General features: G+C 44.9%; 1 protein-coding gene across 10 annotated transcripts in view; it reads left to right on the forward strand.

The window, feature by feature from the left end:
- The window catches only part of AAK1 (AP2 associated kinase 1), a 107,091-nt gene that overhangs the window by 36,600 nt on the left and 52,411 nt on the right, over positions 1-18,080 (forward strand). For all 10 annotated transcript variants that reach the window (XR_014171157.1, XM_081922521.1, XM_081922522.1 and 7 more), the window contains exons 3-10: positions 3,524-3,642; positions 4,106-4,214; positions 6,370-6,512; positions 8,324-8,445; positions 9,010-9,091; positions 12,382-12,514; positions 13,408-13,511; positions 14,845-14,924. Coding sequence is in view for 9 of the 10 variants with exons in the window: in XM_081922521.1 (XP_081778647.1) it covers positions 3,524-3,642; positions 4,106-4,214; positions 6,370-6,512; positions 8,324-8,445; positions 9,010-9,091; positions 12,382-12,514; positions 13,408-13,511; positions 14,845-14,924 (892 nt within the window). In the remaining variant the exon portion in view is untranslated. The remainder of the gene's footprint in view (positions 1-3,523; positions 3,643-4,105; positions 4,215-6,369; positions 6,513-8,323; positions 8,446-9,009; positions 9,092-12,381; positions 12,515-13,407; positions 13,512-14,844; positions 14,925-18,080) is intronic.

The raw sequence follows: 18,080 nt of genomic DNA on the forward strand, positions 1-18,080 counted from the left end.
AATGTGTGTGCATCTTATGGAGCGAATACAGGCTGCGTAGCTATCCCAGAAGCCAGAACAGCAAGAGGGACTGCTGCTTTCACTGTGCAGCAATCCCTCTTGCTGTTCTGGCTTCTGAGATTCAGAATATTTTTTTTCTTGTTTTCCTCCTCCAAAAACTAGGTGCGTCTTGTGGTCTGGTATGTCTTATAGAGCGAAAAATACTGTATATTGTTGAGCCTGTAGATAGGCCTGACCTAAAGTTGGGGATTGGGGTATGTTAGGCTATAGTCCCTGTTGTGTATTGAGTCAAAGGATTTTATATCTGTATTATTATTGTCTGTATTGCATTAGGGTAAAGTAACTGCCTTTTGGTTCCAGAGGGTACAGCTACTATTGGTTCATTTAAGCTGCTGTATTTGGATCCTCTGTCTTATCGGTTTCCTCCAAAAGGCAGGACTGTGATTGCCTGATATTGTTCCCTCCAAAATGTATCCTTTCTAGCTTGTTCCCTATCCCTATAAATGTAGCTCTCCCCTCCTCAAGTCTCAGTCTTGTTTGCTTAATAAAGAAGTGTTACTAGAGAACTGTCTCCAGCATATTATGTCAAGAGAGCTGAAATCAGAAACCCCACGTCACAACAGTCCCATTCCACCTTTAGAACAGATGTGTGGATTGTTGTATGTCATATGTCTGTTTACTTCCAGCACAGTCTGCTGGGAGCTTCCGTTGTATATTGCTTTTGCTATACTGCTGTTTGCTTGGACACGAAGGGAAGCAGACATGTTTTTCCTTTGTTCCTGATGCTGAATAAACGCCTGTAAATATGCTTACATATGCTTCTGTCTGCCACTTCTGTTGGGAAAAGTTATTCACTCTGCTGATTAGAGCGTGCTCAGGCTCTGAGGGCTTCTGAGGCTCAAGTCGCTGGTAGATGCTGTTTTGAGAAGTGGAGTTTGCCCGGCTGCCGGCTGGTGACTGGAGCCAGCTGGGGGCCTGCCAAATGCCCCCGTCTCCCCGGACGCATCCCAACAGGGGAATGGTGGCTGACGTCAGAGAGGCGTTGCAGTTCCTAGCGGGAAGCAGAGTTTGGGGGTCCTCCTCTCTCATGAATGGTTGCAGGTTTCCCAAATGCCTGTCCCCTTCTTCCTTTCAGCTGTCCAATGGTTCCTGGAAGGCTGGGCTTGATGCAAAAATCTTCATTGAAATGTAGGCTGGGGTTATGCCGTGAGCTAGATTTCGTTAGCGTATCGTGCCTCTTTCCCCTCAAAATCTGTATGTCTTGACCACTCAGTTTCTGCGTTTGATCTGAATAATGTCTAACTAACGCTCCGAGGTGGCCTTGACACTGAATGTAGATGACATTAGCATCTGGGTGTTTTTCTTTGTAGTTGAGTGTAGTAGCCCTGCTGCATACTTGGCAGGATTGAGAGTGGACAAGGATTATGAACAGTGAGAGTATGTAGGCTGCTGGGGCCTCTTCTGAAGTGTTGTGTTCACCTCTGGCGCATCTGAAACGGCTGTGGTGCAATGGTGCATCTCTTGTGACTGGCTGTGGTGATTTGAACTTATAGTTTCTCTTAGTCTGCACACGACAACAGCTCTTCAGTAAGTAGTTCTTATTTCAGTTAGAGGAGATGTGTAGGGGGTGCTGTAAGTAAAGTGTGGGCGTTCCTGCCTGTTGGTCCTTTGAGAAGGTAGCTTCCATCCAGGATAGGCTGTAGGTCCCTTAAGAGTACATAGGAAGCAACCTCATTACAGAGCCAAACCATTTATCTGTCTAGCTCAGTAATATCTATCAGTTTTAGCACTACCTGGAGATATCAGGGATTGAACCTGGGATTTTATGTGTGCAAGGTAGATGCTCTGCCACTGAACTATGGTCCTTCCCTTAGCTGTAGAACCTCCATGTTGTGAGCTATAGATGAAAGTGGAAGTGGTACCATTGTGTTGCCCTGGGGAGGTTGATGTGCATGGAAATCCTCCATAGAATTGGAGAACTGTAGAGTTGGAAGGGGCCTCAAGTATCTTCTAGCCCAACCACCTGCAATGCAGGAATTACAGTTAAAGAATCCCGACCACCCAACCAGTGTTTATACTGTAAATCTCCAAGGAAGGAGAGTTCACCACCTTCCAAGGGAGCCAATTTCACTGTCAAACAGCTCTTAACACCAGAAAGTTCTTCCTAATGTTTTGTTGGAATCTCCTTGTAATTTGAATCCATTGGTTCAGGGCCTATAATCTGGAGCACCATGGATTAAGCTATCTGCTAACCTGGATAAAAGGCTGGTATTGGCAGATTTGAGGATGTCTGGTTTTGGTTTTCTTTATTGCTGCTCAAAGCAATGGAAAAAGCAATGGGAAGATGCTCAATAAAATCTCCTGGGCGGCTCATCAGGGGGAAAGAAAACTCTGGCAGAGATCGTGAGTTACCAATTTAATGGCATATAGACCTCGTTTGGTGCCCTTCAGATGTAGTTAGACTATGTCCCACAACCTCTCACCATTGATCTCCCCTTTCCTGGGGCTGATGGGAGGTGCAGTTAAAACATTTGGAGGGCACCAGGTTGGGGAAGACTGGTATAAACAAGACTACTGTACTGGGTTCCTGGTTCTTGCTGAGAGATGATGCTTCCATCACCTCTTATGCAGCAGATTGTTATAAACATGGTGCACTGTAGGAATGTTGATTGATTGTGGTTTGGCTGTAAAGGTTGTGGCTTGTGGAGTGAAATTAATCGGCGTCCTTTCACTGTGTTGTATGAATTTTGTTCTGAGGTAATATCAACCAGAGAAGTGTTAGGGGTTATTCTGCTGTGGAAGACCAAGCTTTTCCTCTATGTGTAGAAATCAGTTTTTGTCTGCTCCTTTCATAGATCAGCAGTGAAGCTGAGAAAGGAGGAATGCTTGTTCAAGACCACCCAGTGAGTCCCTGGCAGAACCTTCCAAGTCCATGATGCCTGAGGTCCTGTCCACCTGTCCTTTACCGTACACCATCCTCCCCTAACCTGGTGCCCTACAGATGTTTTGATTAAAAACTTTGCCCTTCAGACTCTCTCTCTCTCTCTCTCTCTCTCTCTCTCTCTCTCTCTCTCTCTCTCTCTCTCTCTCTCTCCTGGCATGGCTTTGTGATTCAATTGCAGGGGCTCTGCAGGATTGTCCACCTTCAGAGGATGCTACCCATTGCATTGCCACATGAGTCATTGTTTTAGATGGCCAGGACTTCCAGGAGGCACACCCAGAACAGTGACTCATGCAGAAATAATATGGGGCAAACTACACTGAACAGAGGTGGATTCTTGCGCTCACATGCTCTAAAAACAATTCCTCTCCAGTATGAGAGTTCCTTCAGTTTTAATTCAAGGATGAAAGTTATCTTGGTTGCCTAGATAGCCATATCTCCTTCCAGAGAGCTTGGATTCATTTTCTGCATTTCTCTCCAGGGTCAGGGCTGCTTAGTTTCAACAGCAAAATTGCTTGCCCTCAGATTTCAGACAATCCTCTAAAATTGCTAGCTGAACTTTTGCACATCTTGTGTCCGCAGGTGGGTTTGCTATTGTTTTTCTGGTGAGAACCAGCAATGGAATGAAATGTGCCCTCAAACGAATGTATGTCAACAATGAACACGACCTACAAGTCTGCAAACGGGAAATTCAGATCATGGTAAGCCAATGCAGGACTCAAAACTCTGGGAGTTCTTTCAGAATGTTTTGGATAGATACTATTGCATGGGTTGGAAAGTTGGGCCTTCCTGTTTGACAGATCTAGGAGGGAAAGAAAACCACTCCTGTTAGCACTGCTACAAAGCCAGCTGTTGTTTTAAAAATGTGCTTCTTTAAACTGAGTAACTTGAGTGAGAGTGGGAAGTTCAGGTGTCAGAGCTTGGCCAGGATATTCTAGAAATACAGAACAACCAAAAATCATGTAGCAGAAGTGAATTTGAATTTGAAAAGTTATTGGATACCCAGAGAATGAGGAGAAGCAAAGTAAAAGGAAGAGAGTGATAAGTGTCACTGGCATAATATGTGCAGGTAGCGTAATTCTGTTTCAAAGTTTGTTTACTTAGATGTAGATTTTTCTGGTTGTGACTTGCAGTGAACATTACCTCTTCTCTTACTTTTTCCAGAGGGACCTTGTGGGACACAAGAACATTGTTGGATATATTGACTCCAGTATAAACTCTGTGAGCAGCGGGGATGTCTGGGAAGTCTTGATCCTCATGGATTTTTGCCGAGGTGTGTACTAGTTCAATGGAGCCATGTTTACAAACCTGTATGGTATGACTCCTGTTCTCAGAAGGCCTGCACGATGTCCAGATATTCAAAGGTTTGTCTAGATCGGAGTGCTGTTCAAATGCAAGAAGGTGCAGTGGAAAAAGATTCTTGCCTTAAAAATAAGTTCACAAACAATACTAGCCCACAAGATTTACCCCACCTCTGGCAACTAGGCAAGCAGTCATTACCAAGCCATGCTTTGAAGAGAACCTTGGAGGCTCATCACGACTCACCTCAAAGGAACAAGCAAGCTCTGTAAAGTCATTGGATTATTTTCCATCTCAGATTGAAACGGGGATTTGGAGAACAATTTTTAGCCCTTCCTTATGCAATGTGTTAGAGCTGTGTTGCCCTATTATGTTACGTAGGAGGAAAGTCACGACTGCAGGCATAGGGTGCTGGGATTCTAGGGCAAAGCTTTTGGGGCATGTGGCTGAAACCTCTTGAGGCACCAAACGTTTCTTAGAAGCAGCTGTATTCATTTGCAGAGATGGGAGCATTCACACTCCCTCTGAGCTTAGAGGGAGGACTGTAGCTCAGCAATACAGCATTTCCTTGTGTGCAAAAAAAGCCCTAGGTTCAGTCTTGGCACCACCAGATAGGGTTGGGGAAAGAATCCTGGAGAACCCCTGAGCTATATAAGGCAGTGGTTCCCAAACTTTTGGGGGGCTCTTCATTCCATAAACTCACCCCCAGTGATCCTACCCTGCAAAAAGCATTATTCAGAATAGCAGTTTGCATGACCCACTAAGGAAGATGACACAATAAAATTCAAAACAGCACATTTATTCAAAATCCAATTCAAGCATTTTATTTAGTTAATTCAAAATAGATGAATCTGATCCGGTGATACTAGGTATTGCCTGAAAAAGATTTTTATGCATAAAACATTTATATATAACTACTTACCAAACATGCACAAACCTTCACCTACCACAGATGTGTGGCAACTAATTTATAAGGCAGTTGGGAGCTGGGACGCGGGTGGCGCTGTGGGTAAAACCTCAGCGCCTAGGACTTGCCGATCGTATGGTCGGCGGTTCGAATCCCCGCGGCGGGGTGAGCTCCCATCTTTTGGTCCCAGCTCCTGCCCACCTAGCAGTTCGAAAGCACTCTTAAGTGCAAGTAGATAAATAGGTACCGCTTTAAAGCGGGAAGGTAAACGGCGTTTCCGTGTGCTGTGCTGGTGCTTCGTCACGCTGGCCACGTGACCCGGAAGTGTCTCCGGACAGCGCTGGCCCCTGGCCTCTTAAGTGAGATGGGCGCACAACCCTAGAGTCGGACACGACTGGCCCGTACGGGCAGGGGTACCTTTACCTAGCCAGTTATTAGGGACATGGGTGCCGCTGTGGTGTAAACCACTGAGCCTTGGGCTTGCTGATCAGAAGGTTGGTGCTTCGAATCCCTGCGATGGGGTGAGCTCCCGTTGTTTGGTCCCAGCTCCTGCCAACCTAGCAGTTCAAAAGCACGTTAAAGTGCAAGTAGATAAATAGGTACCACTCTAGTGGGAAGGTAAAAGGCGTTTCCATGCACTGCTCTGGTTTCTCCAGAAGCGACTTAGTCATGCTGGCCACATGACTCAGAAAAACTGTGGACAAACGTCAGCTCCCTCGGCCTATAGAGCGAGATGATTGCTGCAACCCCAGAGTCGTTCGCGACTGGACTTATCTGTCAGGGGTCCTTTACCTTTTTTTACCCAGTTATTAGTATATTGTGACAACTCAGAATTGTAAATACAAGCAAGCGTGACCAAAGGAAATAGATTTGAAAAATATAAGAGCAGTACAACTTTAAATATGAAATGAATGTGTCTTGCTCTAGGCTCTAGCATTGTCAGTTGTACATAAGTGAGCAACATGTTTGAAGGAGCCCATCTCTAGTGCCTCCTGCCACCCCCTTTCTTCTTAGCCCACCCCCCAGTAGTCCCACTGTTCCCCAGTGGGTGGTACCACCCAGTTTGGGAACCACTGGCACAGGGCACCTTTGGATACCCTGTGCCAACATGCTGCCATGTTTCCTTGCGTGCCTTGTGGTTAGTAAAGCCTCTTAGAAAGCTCAGTGTCTCACCACTGATATTGGCTCCCCCTCTCTCTTACTCTGCCTTTGCTCTTTCCAGGAGGCCAAGTGGTGAACCTCATGAATCAACGCTTGCAGACAGGCTTCACAGAAAGCGAAGTCCTGCAGATCTTCTGTGACACCTGCGAAGCCGTGGCCAGGCTGCACCAGTGCAAATCGCCCATCGTCCACAGGGATTTGAAGGTAACTCACAGTGTCCTTGTAGAGATGCTTGGTGTGCGGATAGTATTCTGGTGCCCAGAGACTCTCCTCTATATTAAAGCAGTGATAGGTCCTCATGACTGGGTGTGTTACAGGCAATTCCTTTTCACTACCTTGCTGATATTGGAAAACAAGAGTTTTGTGCACAGGTATCACTCACATTAGGGGACGCGGGTGCCGCTGTGGGTTAAACCACAGAACCTAAGACTTGCTGATCGGAAGGTCGGCGGTTCGAATCCCTGTGACGGGGTGAGCTCCCGTTGCTTGGTCGCTGCTCCTGCCAACCTAGCAGTTTGAAAGCACGTCAAAAGTGCAAGTAGATAAATAGGTACCGCTCCGGCAGGAAGGTAAATGGTGTTTCTGTGCACTGCTCTGGTTTGCCAGAAGTGGCTTAGTCATGCTGGCTACATGACCTGGAAGCTGTACGCCGGCTCCCTCGGCCAATAAAGCGAGATGAGTGCCGCAACCCCAGAGTCGGTCACGACTGGACCTAATGGTCAGGGGTCCCTTTACCTTTACCTATCACTCACGTTTGAGCTGTTAGGTTTTTTGCACCACCAGTTCCTGACTAACCTTGAGCTGTTGTCAGTGGGCAGTTGGTGGAACCCCACTTGGTAGGTATTTTCTTGCCTCTCACTGACTGCTTATAGCAGCTTTCCCCAATCTGGTGCCCCCCCCCGATGTTTTGGGGGCGGGTGTTTGACTTTATCACATTTATTACACAGTGTTTGAGGCTCTTTTCCAAGTTGTGTAAGCGCTCAAAGTAATGTAATCAACGCTACAATTACAGAAAAGTGGTGTTTGTGGATTTGTGCGCTTAGATATCTTTATGGTGGGGGTTGACCCTGTGTCCCCAGCCTCTCAAATCAGGGGATCATAATCTCTTTCAAGGCATTTAAGTGATGTCAAAGGTTCTGCTTATCTGAGTTTCTCAGTGAAATATATTTGTTTCTCTTAAGGCAAGGCCAGAGAATCTGGTGCCATTCCAGATGTTCCCATCATCCTGATCATTCACCTTGTTGGCTGGGTCTGATGTGATTGTAATCCAAAACATATGGAGGGACACAGGTTTCCTGCCTTTACTCTTGGGAAATGATTTCTCAAAATCAGAATTTTTCAAAATTACCACTAAGCAAATGAGGAGTACCCAAGATGAATTTAGAAACAATCATTTATTACTATGAACGTGTTGAATAGTTGCTGTTGTGTGCCTTGGCATCAGTTCCATTTATTGTTTTTAGGAAGAGGGGATTTGTAGCTTTGTGAGAACATAAAAATAAATGCTGAAACATCTGTAGAACATTACGGAGGTAATCCTTTGTGTGCAGTGGGATATGTAGGGAGTGACAGTTGCAATGCTGTGCCAGAATCTTACACCCACTGTAAAATTCCTAAATAGTCCACAGCAGCCTTTCCCAACCTGAGGCCATCCAGATGTTATGGATTACAGCTCCCATCAGACGCAGCCAGCACCACTGTATGGTGGAAGCATGGGGGAGAGGGCTGATGGAAGCTGTATTTCAAAACCTTTGGAGGGCCCTAGGTTGGGGAAGGCTGGTCTATGAAGTATCAGGTGACCTTCTCCATGGGCAATATCTCAGTCACCACGTGAAAAGTCTTCAGGGAGGAAAACCAAGTAGGGGATTGTGGCTTTCAGAAGTCAGGGGCACTTTCCACAGTTGCCACCACTGCTCCCAAGTTCACGTTTCCGGTTCCTGCTGGGGGAAGAGAAATGTTTATGCAAAGGAATTATGTTTCTCCTTCATCCTGGTATGCACACCTTTTCTTTCCAGGTGGAAAATATCCTCCTGCACGATCGTGGCCATTATGTGCTGTGTGACTTTGGAAGTGCCACCAACAAATTTCAGAACCCTCAGCTTGAAGGAGTGAATGCAGTGGAGGAAGAAATCAAGAAGTGAGTGAAGGATGGTTTAGTGGGCCTCTCCTGTGTCTGGCTGGGACTGCTTCTGCATGAAAAGCATCATAGCTGGTTGACTATGGAACAGAGAGAAAAAGAATAGCCTGTTTTTGTGCTTTTGGAACATTTGTTTAAATCTTAATTATTGTGGTTTCAAAACTAGAAGAGGGTTGTTAATTAGCTGGGCTGCTACTAACCTTTACCCTGACACTTGAGGTGGTATGTTTTTAGGACCCACCTTATTTTTTTATGATTGTAAGTTGTTTTCAATGATTTTAACTATTGTTTTTAATGCTATAACCCACCTTAGGGTGAAGGGTAGAAAACAAACAAACGAATTATAAATTTATTGGCTTTCAACAGCAGCCTCTTTTTGTGGTAGTCTGGGATGCGATCTTGAAATCTCTTTTTTTCTGAGTGCCCTGAGCTGCTGTCAGGTCTAGATCTAGAAATCATTCAAGGAAGAGTAAACGTTGATGTGAGTTGTAGAGGAAACACTACATAGTTTATAAAGCCATTTTGACTTATCCGGCTACCCTGTGAGTTTTGGTTTCCTTGTAGGTACACCACACTATCCTACAGAGCACCAGAAATGGTCAATCTCTATAGCGGCAAGCTGATTACTACAAGAGCAGACATCTGGGTATGTAGAAGGTTCTGTGAAGTTACTTGCTTGCATGTGGCTTGCTAGAAATTGTACTGGCAAATCTCTTGCCCTGGTTGCCCATCCTTCCCTGTGGTCTTCTGTCCACCATGATTCCCATCCCTTAGACCTGCCCCTTCACTCGGTGGTGATCCTGCACGTTTTGCCACTGAGGCAAAGCAAGAAAGTGCCACCCCTTCCCCACCAATGCTACCCTTACACTCTGCTGCCTTCTTCTCCCTCACCCATAACAATGACAATCAGGAAAAGGGGAGTAAAAGGAGGCCATTGGGAAGAGATGGCAGTGGCAGTGGGCAGCGGTGTTAGTGGTGTCAGCAAAGGCAGCAGGTGGCGTGCTCTTTATGGGTCTGCCACCACGCCCAATTGTCCTGTGCCTGCCATGCTGAGCCAATTGCTTCACCTTGCCTCATGGCCAGGCCATCCCTGCTTCCACTACAGCATGTCCGGCTGGTAGCTTGCAGGTCAGTCACTTTCTTGCCTTCCTCAAGGATAGGAATGGAATCAAAGTGGCTCTTTTACAACCCAAATTCCCTCCCTCTTTTGATCTGCACAAGCCTTTGACATCTCAGGGCAGCAAACTTTCCATTCTGGGCAACCCTTTGGTTACGTGGGGTATATTTAGCAGTGCAATGAGGCATACTTAGCAGCATGTTTTATTAATGTGGTTTTATATATACATTTGTTTTTAAATATTTAATTGGCAGTGAATTTACATTGCAATTTGGATTTGTTCTTGTGCCCTGGTCTCTCCCCCCCCCTTTTCATCTTTAGAAGTTGTAACCCGCCCCAGAGCCCTTGTGAATAGCATGGGGCTTAATAAATCAAAATGAGCAATTGGAGATTATTCCAAGAGGCTGCTTCCTGAGTTGCATTTCAGAAGAAAGGACTAGATGCACTAAGGGCCTGATCAGCCGCTGTGCTAAAGGCAGAACTCTCAGCCCAGTACAGATCTCAGGCCCACCGCCCTGGTCCCCTCCCCACACCCCATCCAATCTATTCTTGCAGAGAAAACCAATGAGTGAACTGGACCATAATGCATTTATTTGAGTAACTTGTTTGCCTGGAAAGACTGGAGTGGGAGGAGGGCTGCCTCTGTGAGAATTGCATACTTTATCCTGTGAAACAGCTGGATTTCCCTTTTTTTTTTTGTTTCATTCATGAGGTTTGCTTCGTCATCTGCTCCTGTAGTTAATATTCTATACAAAGTTTTAGCAGGTTTATTTCTCTTTTCCAAAACATGTATATTCCTTGAAAAAGCATGCTAATCTGATTTAACTGCTTCCCACACCACAACCATAATAATTGCATTTTACATTGGTGGGTGGGCCAGACCCTGCCTTTTCTAAATCTCTGGGTTTCATAAATGATGACTGGGGATGCTGGGAGTTGTAGTCAAAAACATCTGAAGGGCACTTGGTTGGAGATGGCTGCACTATACTTTTTTCTTTCTGTATTCACTTCCCAGTAACTAGGATGTGATCAGCATAAATTCTGCTTCTGAGCTCTTTTTACATCACTAGTGACTTTGGAAACAAAAAAATTAATCAATTCTCATAACTGCTTAAGGCGGTCCAAGTAAAAACTACAGCCTTTTTGCATGGGCGTGGGTAGGTGGAAGTGGCATCAAATGTTATTCCTTTGTTTTCTAATTGTGCTAGAACATCCTTTCGTCAGGGTGCAAAAATAGCACTTAATTTAATTTTTTTAAATAATTGATTGTTCATTGCTCTGTTGCCATCTCTTGCCAAAAATATTTTCTTCTGTTACTGATTTTTCCAGTTCTTTGATAACGCATAGATAACTAATTATTTATGTTTTTTATCAATAATAAACCCCAATAACATATAAATCTACACAAGTTAGAGAAACTGCATTCAGAAAGCAGACTCCTGAGCACAAACAAGCCATAGCTTTCAAATAAGCAGATGGACGGAGGGGGGCATGGATGTAACATTCGTGTCTTGCAGTCATGCATTTAAAATTCCAAGACGTACTGTGCTGAGAGTTTCACCTCCATTCTTTAATCTCAAACCAAACCTGTAGAGCAGGCATGGCCAAACTTGGCCCTCCAGATGTTTGGGACTACAATTCCCATCATCCCTGACTACTGGTCCTGTTAGCTAGGGATGATGGGAGTTATAGTCCCAAAACATCTGGAGGGCTAAATCTGGCCATGGCTGATGTAGAGGTTCCTTGAAGCACAATACAAGCACCTGACTGAGGGACGCCCCCCCTGTGAAAAGACTTTGAGATGATTCTTTACCCACCATCATGTTTTTCTTTCAGAGACAACTTGTATCCTACTTCTATGTTCTATTTTTGCATATCTTGAATACTGCTTTTCACTTCTTTAAAAATTGACACAGAATTTAAGACCCATATCTTATGTGCAAATGCTGCTTTTGAAAAACTAGATTGAATGCCTTACTCCAAAGTAGGTAACAGAGATCATTACCTGCAGATAGTAGAAAATGATGGTTGTTGGGATTAGACCTGCTCTCCTCATCTAGGGTCCGTGGGGTGCTAGCTTCCCAGAGTTTTCTTCTTGCAAAACAACACACACACAGGCAGGGACTGTTTCAAACACAGCAAACAACTTTCTCTGTGTGAAGAGGAATTGGTTGCTCTTCCTTCCCGCCATCTGCTTAAGCCAGTATTCCCCAACCTGGTGCCCTCCAGATGTTTTGGACGATAACTGCATCCACCCAGGCAAGCATGGTCATTCATAGTTGTAGTCTAAAACATCTGGAGTGCACCAGGATAGTGAACACTGGCCTAGAGAAATGCGTTGTGTAGACACTTCACACTGAGGCCTTTTTGTGATGCTTTCTTCTTTGAAAAGGAAGCACACCAATGAGATGTATGTGTTTGGCCATGTGGATGGTGTGAGCTGCACAAGGGTCAGAACTTGGCCTGCAGTGTCTGGTGATTCAGAGTACTATGTTGTGGATAATTTTTTCTCCAAATTTTTTTTTATAAGCTTTGAATTGCAAATTTTGATATTACACATCTCTTCCAGTTCAGAAACAGCAATCTTGGTTCACCAGAGGCAAACTTGGAACAATTGCTAGCAGAGCCAGCAATTCCTACATTCCTAGCTTCAAATCAGGCTGGGTTTTTGCTGACCTGAAATCTGAGGCAGGTCATGTCAGCAAGAGAGGTTTGTTTTCTGTTGTTGCAACTAGAATCCAGCAAGGCCTTACATGACAACGGAGGTAACCTGGTCTCCGTTCCTACAGCACACTAAAGAATTCTTCATCTTCTTTCAGGCCATGGGCTGTTTGCTGTACAAACTCTGTTATTTTACTTTGCCATTTGGTGAGAGCCAAGTAGCAATTTGCGACGGAAACTTCACCATTCCTGACAACTCGCGCTACTCTCACGACATGCACTGCCTCATACGTGAGTATCTTTTTGGGAATACAGCTCAACTCTGGTTTTGAAAAGCTAACTAACATGAAACTGCTCCTACCTCCTGCCACGTGTTTGGGTATGGAACCCAGAATACTTCTGTTTATAAGGACAAAGGTTTTGGACACAAGTCTAGGAGATTTATTTTGGTGCCCACTTCTGTGAACTTCATCAGATGCTCTTATATTGATGCATCTCTCCCCACACTGTTGCCTCTACCACAATTGCCATCAGTTGTAGTTGTAGATGGAAGTTGTAGCCCAAAACATCTGGAGGACACCAGTCTGGGAAATGCTAAAGGGGCAGGGGTTAACTGAATAAACAGTTTTGAGGGTCTTTGTGGGGAGTAAGTTCTGCTCCATATGTATCAAACTCAAGTCTTTCGCACCCCTGCCCTGTGATGGAAAGTAAAGGAGGGCCACTAGGAGAGTAATTATCCAATTAGAAGCTGGAGCTGTCAAGATGGGAAACTGTACCTACTCCTCCCACCTTCCCGCTCTTCCCTGCCAGGTATTTTCCCTTTATGGAGAGCTTGGAAGAGATGATACCAATGTTTGAAATAGTTCCCACCTTAGAAGGTCTTCCAAGACTCCAAAGCCATTAAGTAAGACCACTTTGAATCTCTTAGAGTGGAGAAGCAGGCAAGCCCACCGGTCGCTAAGGCTCCTTCTAGTAGTAGTAGACTATGGTTTGCTGTGGTGTCTGAACCAGGCTAATAAGCAGTGTGGGGTGTCCTTGGGTTTTGGAACTATGCAAGTCCCTGTGGGCTGAGTTTTCCAGCATCCATATCCTGAAAGCGATACTGAGTAAGACTTGTCCCTGTCCCTCCTAGGCCATACCTAAATGCCATGCCACCGAAGCCTAATAGGTCTTCTGTTTCTTAGGGTATATGCTGGAACCAGACCCTGACAAGAGACCTGAAATTTACCAGGTCTCCTATTTTGCATTCAAGCTCGCTAAGAGGGAATGTCCGGTCCAGAATGTACAGGTGAGTGATGCCTGATCCCTCTTTGCTGAAGGGGCAGAATGCCATAAAAGAATCCGTAAAATAATCCCTCAAGTTCTTTAGTCTTCCTCTTCCTCCAGGACTATTTTTGGGCCTGGAAAAGTCATGGAGTAATTTATTGAGAGGTTGCCAGGAAGCAACAAAAGACAACACAAAAGGGAGGGAAACCACAACAATTTAGCTTAGTTTATGGGGAGGTGTTTTTTCTCTGTACAGTATGATTGCATCTTATGTCGGGAGTTCAGTTCCAAGGGTTCTATGTATACACAAAAGTCACATATACCCAAAGCCTTGGTATTTCCGCATGGCTAGTGGGTGAGGGGGGAGAGTGAGTCTGCCTCGCACTCCCAAAACCCACACGCCGAGCAGGCCTAGCCTAGCAAACAAGATGGGACTTTAAAAGCCTTTTTGTGCCATGTCCACTTGGGTTACCTACCTGGCACAAAAGAGCTTTTAAACTCTTTGCCCTGCCTGCTGGGTAGGACCCTGGAAGGCTAGGAATGCTCAGGTGAAATATTGCAAGAACTCTTGACAGCCCTGCAAGATCTTGCAAGGGCATCCCAGGACCAGTGTGCTAAGCGGGCCATACCTGGTAAGCGAGGCAGAGAGCTTAAAGCTCTATCTGTACTGGGGAACTCCAAGTGGGCCTGCCTGGTGCAAAAATGGCTTTTATGCTCTCTGCCCTGCTTGGGTTTAAGCTGCACAGTTTTAGCCAGTCCGCCTTCAACCATGTTTGGTTGAAATCATACAAATTAAATGCCTTCTGTACAGCCAAAGCACACTTTTCTCATGAACTGTAGTGAATTTGTATGGTTCTTTACTTAAGAACACGCTGGTGGTAGTAGCAGTTTTTGTCCTTTTGGTGTTACATCGCTACTGCTATTTCATTTTCAGATGTGTTTTGTTTCATATTACAGCCTTACAGTTTGAATATTTTGCATGTTAATGCATTGTGACCTGCTCTGGAATGGGCAGCCCTGTAAGGCAGGCTATAAATAAATACAGTTGACCATCATAAACATTTGCCTGACTACAATTATAGAAATAAATAGACATCATGTAATTTCTATGCTAATATTGCCAGGGTTTTGTATCTTAATTCTGTCTGGCTTGGGATTGTTAAGTGGGAAAGTCCCTGATGCTGTTTCTCCTCTTTCATCCCAAGGATTTATTAAGTATCTTAATAAATTTTACCTACCCATGAAGTGAAGCCTAGGAGAGCTTTAGGTTTCCCCATTCAGTTTGCCTCTTGCTCTCCGTTGCCTCTGACAGCCCTCCGTCATTTTCTGCTCTGTGTGTGGGTTTCCATTTGCAGAACTCTCCGATCCCTGCCAAACTCCCGGAACCAGTGAAAGCGAGTGAAGCTGCTGCTAAGAAGAGCCAGCCAAAAGCCAGGTGAGGGTGCCTGACTCTTCCATGGAGCATGGCAAAAGACTGTAAAAGGCTAGCAGTGCTGCTTAAGAGAGTTAAGCATTCTGGAGAGCTGGGGCCATTTCATAATGCTGCGTTGGAACTTGAGTTCAAAAATCAGTCAGTCATAATCACTAATAGGTATATAGCACTTACCATAATAGGCAAAATCCATGTACAGTTTACATGAACTTGGTAAGATAATTTTATAAAGGAAATGGATAATGTATATACAACATTTAGAACCAGAACTTCAAAGAAACACATCAGTGAAAACAGAAGCCACCTGTAAAACTTTTGGTTAAAATCAATAAATATTAGAATAAAATGAAGGAGACCATTATATGTGTTTAAACATGTTTTCAAATCATGAAATGCATAGTTAAATAGGCATTTTATCTCAACAAACACATTTTAAAGCATAACTTAATCAGAAGGTTAGTTATGTTCCAGTCTGTATGTTCATCCAGGATGTGTGAATTAAGCCAGCTAAAAATGTGAATGAAATCTTTCTCCATCCCTAATTAGTAGTGCCACTCTCAGAAGTGATTAATGACATTTTGACTACGGGGAAGCTTCTAGAATCTTGGAGTGAAACAAATAAAAGACCACACCTGAGTTCATATACACCTGCCTCAATGTTAAACGTATTTATTCTCTTCCAAGTTTTGTAGAAAACAAATATGAGAAAAGAGTACAGTGTAGAAATACAAATGCAAGAACATCCACGTTCCATTTATCCAGTGTAAAAAAGAGGAACTAGGCATATATTAACCTGCATTTAAATGACAATTTATTGTTTTGTGTTGTTTCTCTTTTTGCTCAGTGTGGTGTAGTTAATACAATTTACCTACTCATGAAGTAGTCAGAATGTCTGACTAGGACCTGGGAGACCAGGGTTCAAATTCCCACTTGGCCACGGAGCTCTCTGGGTGGGTGATCTTAGAGCAGCCACTGCCTCTTAGCCTAACCTACCTCACAGGGTTGTTGTGGGGATTAAACAAAGAGGATGTGAACATTGTAAACCACCTTGAGAGTTTTGTTTAACTATTTAAAAATTGATAACTTAAACAAACAAACTTTTCTATATATGAAGTGGAATTGGGGCGATTTCCTTATAGCCTCCCCCCTGCCCAAGTTTTTCAGTCCTGATCCCTGTGGACAATCTTGTAACTGTTTTGAGATCTCATGAAAACTGCCCCCTTCCAATCTAAAGTTATTAATCTCCTTCATCCTTCTCCCACCTTTTGTGCCTGCTCTAGACCCTCCTGTCCATGCCACCCTTTCTCATGTTATTATAGGGACAAAGAAAGCTGTCTTCTATCAGGTCATTGGCCCATCTAGCTCAGTGTTGTCTAAACTGACTGGCAGCAGTTCTCATGGGCTTTAAGAGAGGGAAAATTCCCAACTCTACCTAGAAATGCTGCTAGGGATTGATCCGGGGATCTTCTGCATGCAGATCAGATGCTGTACCACTGAGCTACAGCCAGTGTGGTGTAGGGGTTAAGAGCGGTGGACTCGTAATCTGGTGAACCGGGTTCGCATCTCCACTCCTCCACATGCAGCTGCTGGGTGACCTTGGGCTTGTCACACTTCTCTGAAGTCTCTCAGCCCCACTCACCTCACAGAGTGTTTGTTGTGGGGGAGGAAGGGAAAGGAGAATGTTAGCCGCTTTGAGACTCCTTTGGGTAGCGATAAAGCGGGACATCAAATCCAAACTGATCTTCTCTTCTTCCTTGCCTATCAAAACCATCCTTGAACTCTAGTGCCTGCTGGAGGGTTGGTCTCACTTTCTTGAAGTATCTGGGCCAGTGGCTTGTTGTTTTGTTTTTCCCCCCTGTGGTGCACCTGCTCCTTATTTTAGTTTTGTATTGTCTTTGCCGGGGATGAGGGTACCGGAAGGGGCGGATTGCTAAGTGTTGCTTGAAAGATGTTCCCCACAGCTATAATTGTAGAATCGTGGTAATGGAAGAGAACCAAATTGATTTAGAACTGGACCACAGTTCTTTTTACGGCTCTGGCATAAACAGTTGCACTTGAGGCTGCCAGCTACTGCCAGGCAAGTTCAGGGACCTTTGGTCTGCTTGTCTGCAAACCTATTAAAAGTGCAGATGGTGTATTGTTTCCAACATTTCTGCTCACAAATTGAATTTAGCATGCGCCAACCGGCCTTCATTTCATGCTGAGTGGGGTGGTTATGATGGCCGATGGGAGTGATGCAACAGGCAAGACTTTATTAAATGTGCCAGCAGGATTTTGCAAGCCCACCTGAACCTTCTGCCTTGATGGTGTGGTTCTTATTGTGGGCTTTGGATGTCTGCTGAGTAGACAAAACAGTATAGCAGTTTTCTGAAATACTCCTAGTTTCACCTTCCCTGCCAACCTACCTCTGTGTTTAATATGTGTGTGTATGTGTGTGTGTTTCATTTCTCTATAGTATATAAAAAATATTTACTGCATTTCTGTCCCAAGGAGCTCAAGGGGGTTATACATGGTTCTTCCCCACCTCATTTAACCTCCCCTAGGTGAGGTAGCTTAGGCTGAGAGGCAGCCACTGGCCCAAGGTCACCCCAATTGAATTTAATGGCCAAATGGGGATTGAAACCCTGGTCTCCCAAACCCTAGTCTGACACTCTAACCCAGGGATCAGAAACCTATGGCCCATGGTCCACAAGCATTCCACGGGGGTCATTTAACCGGCCCACAAGCTGCCCCCGAACAGAGCTGCCCACTTGGCAAGTCCCTGTGCGCTGCGCTAAACTGGCGCTGCACTGCGCAGGGACTCGCTTCCACGGCGCTGGAAATCGCATCTGCGCAGACGCAGATGCCATAAATCGCAGGTGTGATCCGGGCCACGGAGTGATCTCCGCTGGAGTGAACCGGCCCAGGCGAGGTAAACCTTGCCGACCCCTGCTCTAACCACTACACCACACTGGCTTTCAGCGTCTGCTCTTCTACTGCTAACCCTATCTCCTCTGTACTAGTGCCAACTCTCACGACTTAGCGGCTCTAAGGGCCTAAATGGCATACCTGGGATTCTGCAGTTAAACTTCTAGGGCTCCAAAACCCTTGTTCCACAGCTGGAACGAATTATGCACTTTAGGAGAAAATATGCATAGAGTTGCTTAAAATTACACGCTT

The sequence above is a fragment of the Podarcis melisellensis genome (genome assembly GCF_964234715.1).
Source record: "Podarcis melisellensis genome assembly, chromosome: 8".
Taxonomy (NCBI): domain Eukaryota; kingdom Metazoa; phylum Chordata; class Lepidosauria; order Squamata; family Lacertidae; genus Podarcis; species Podarcis melisellensis.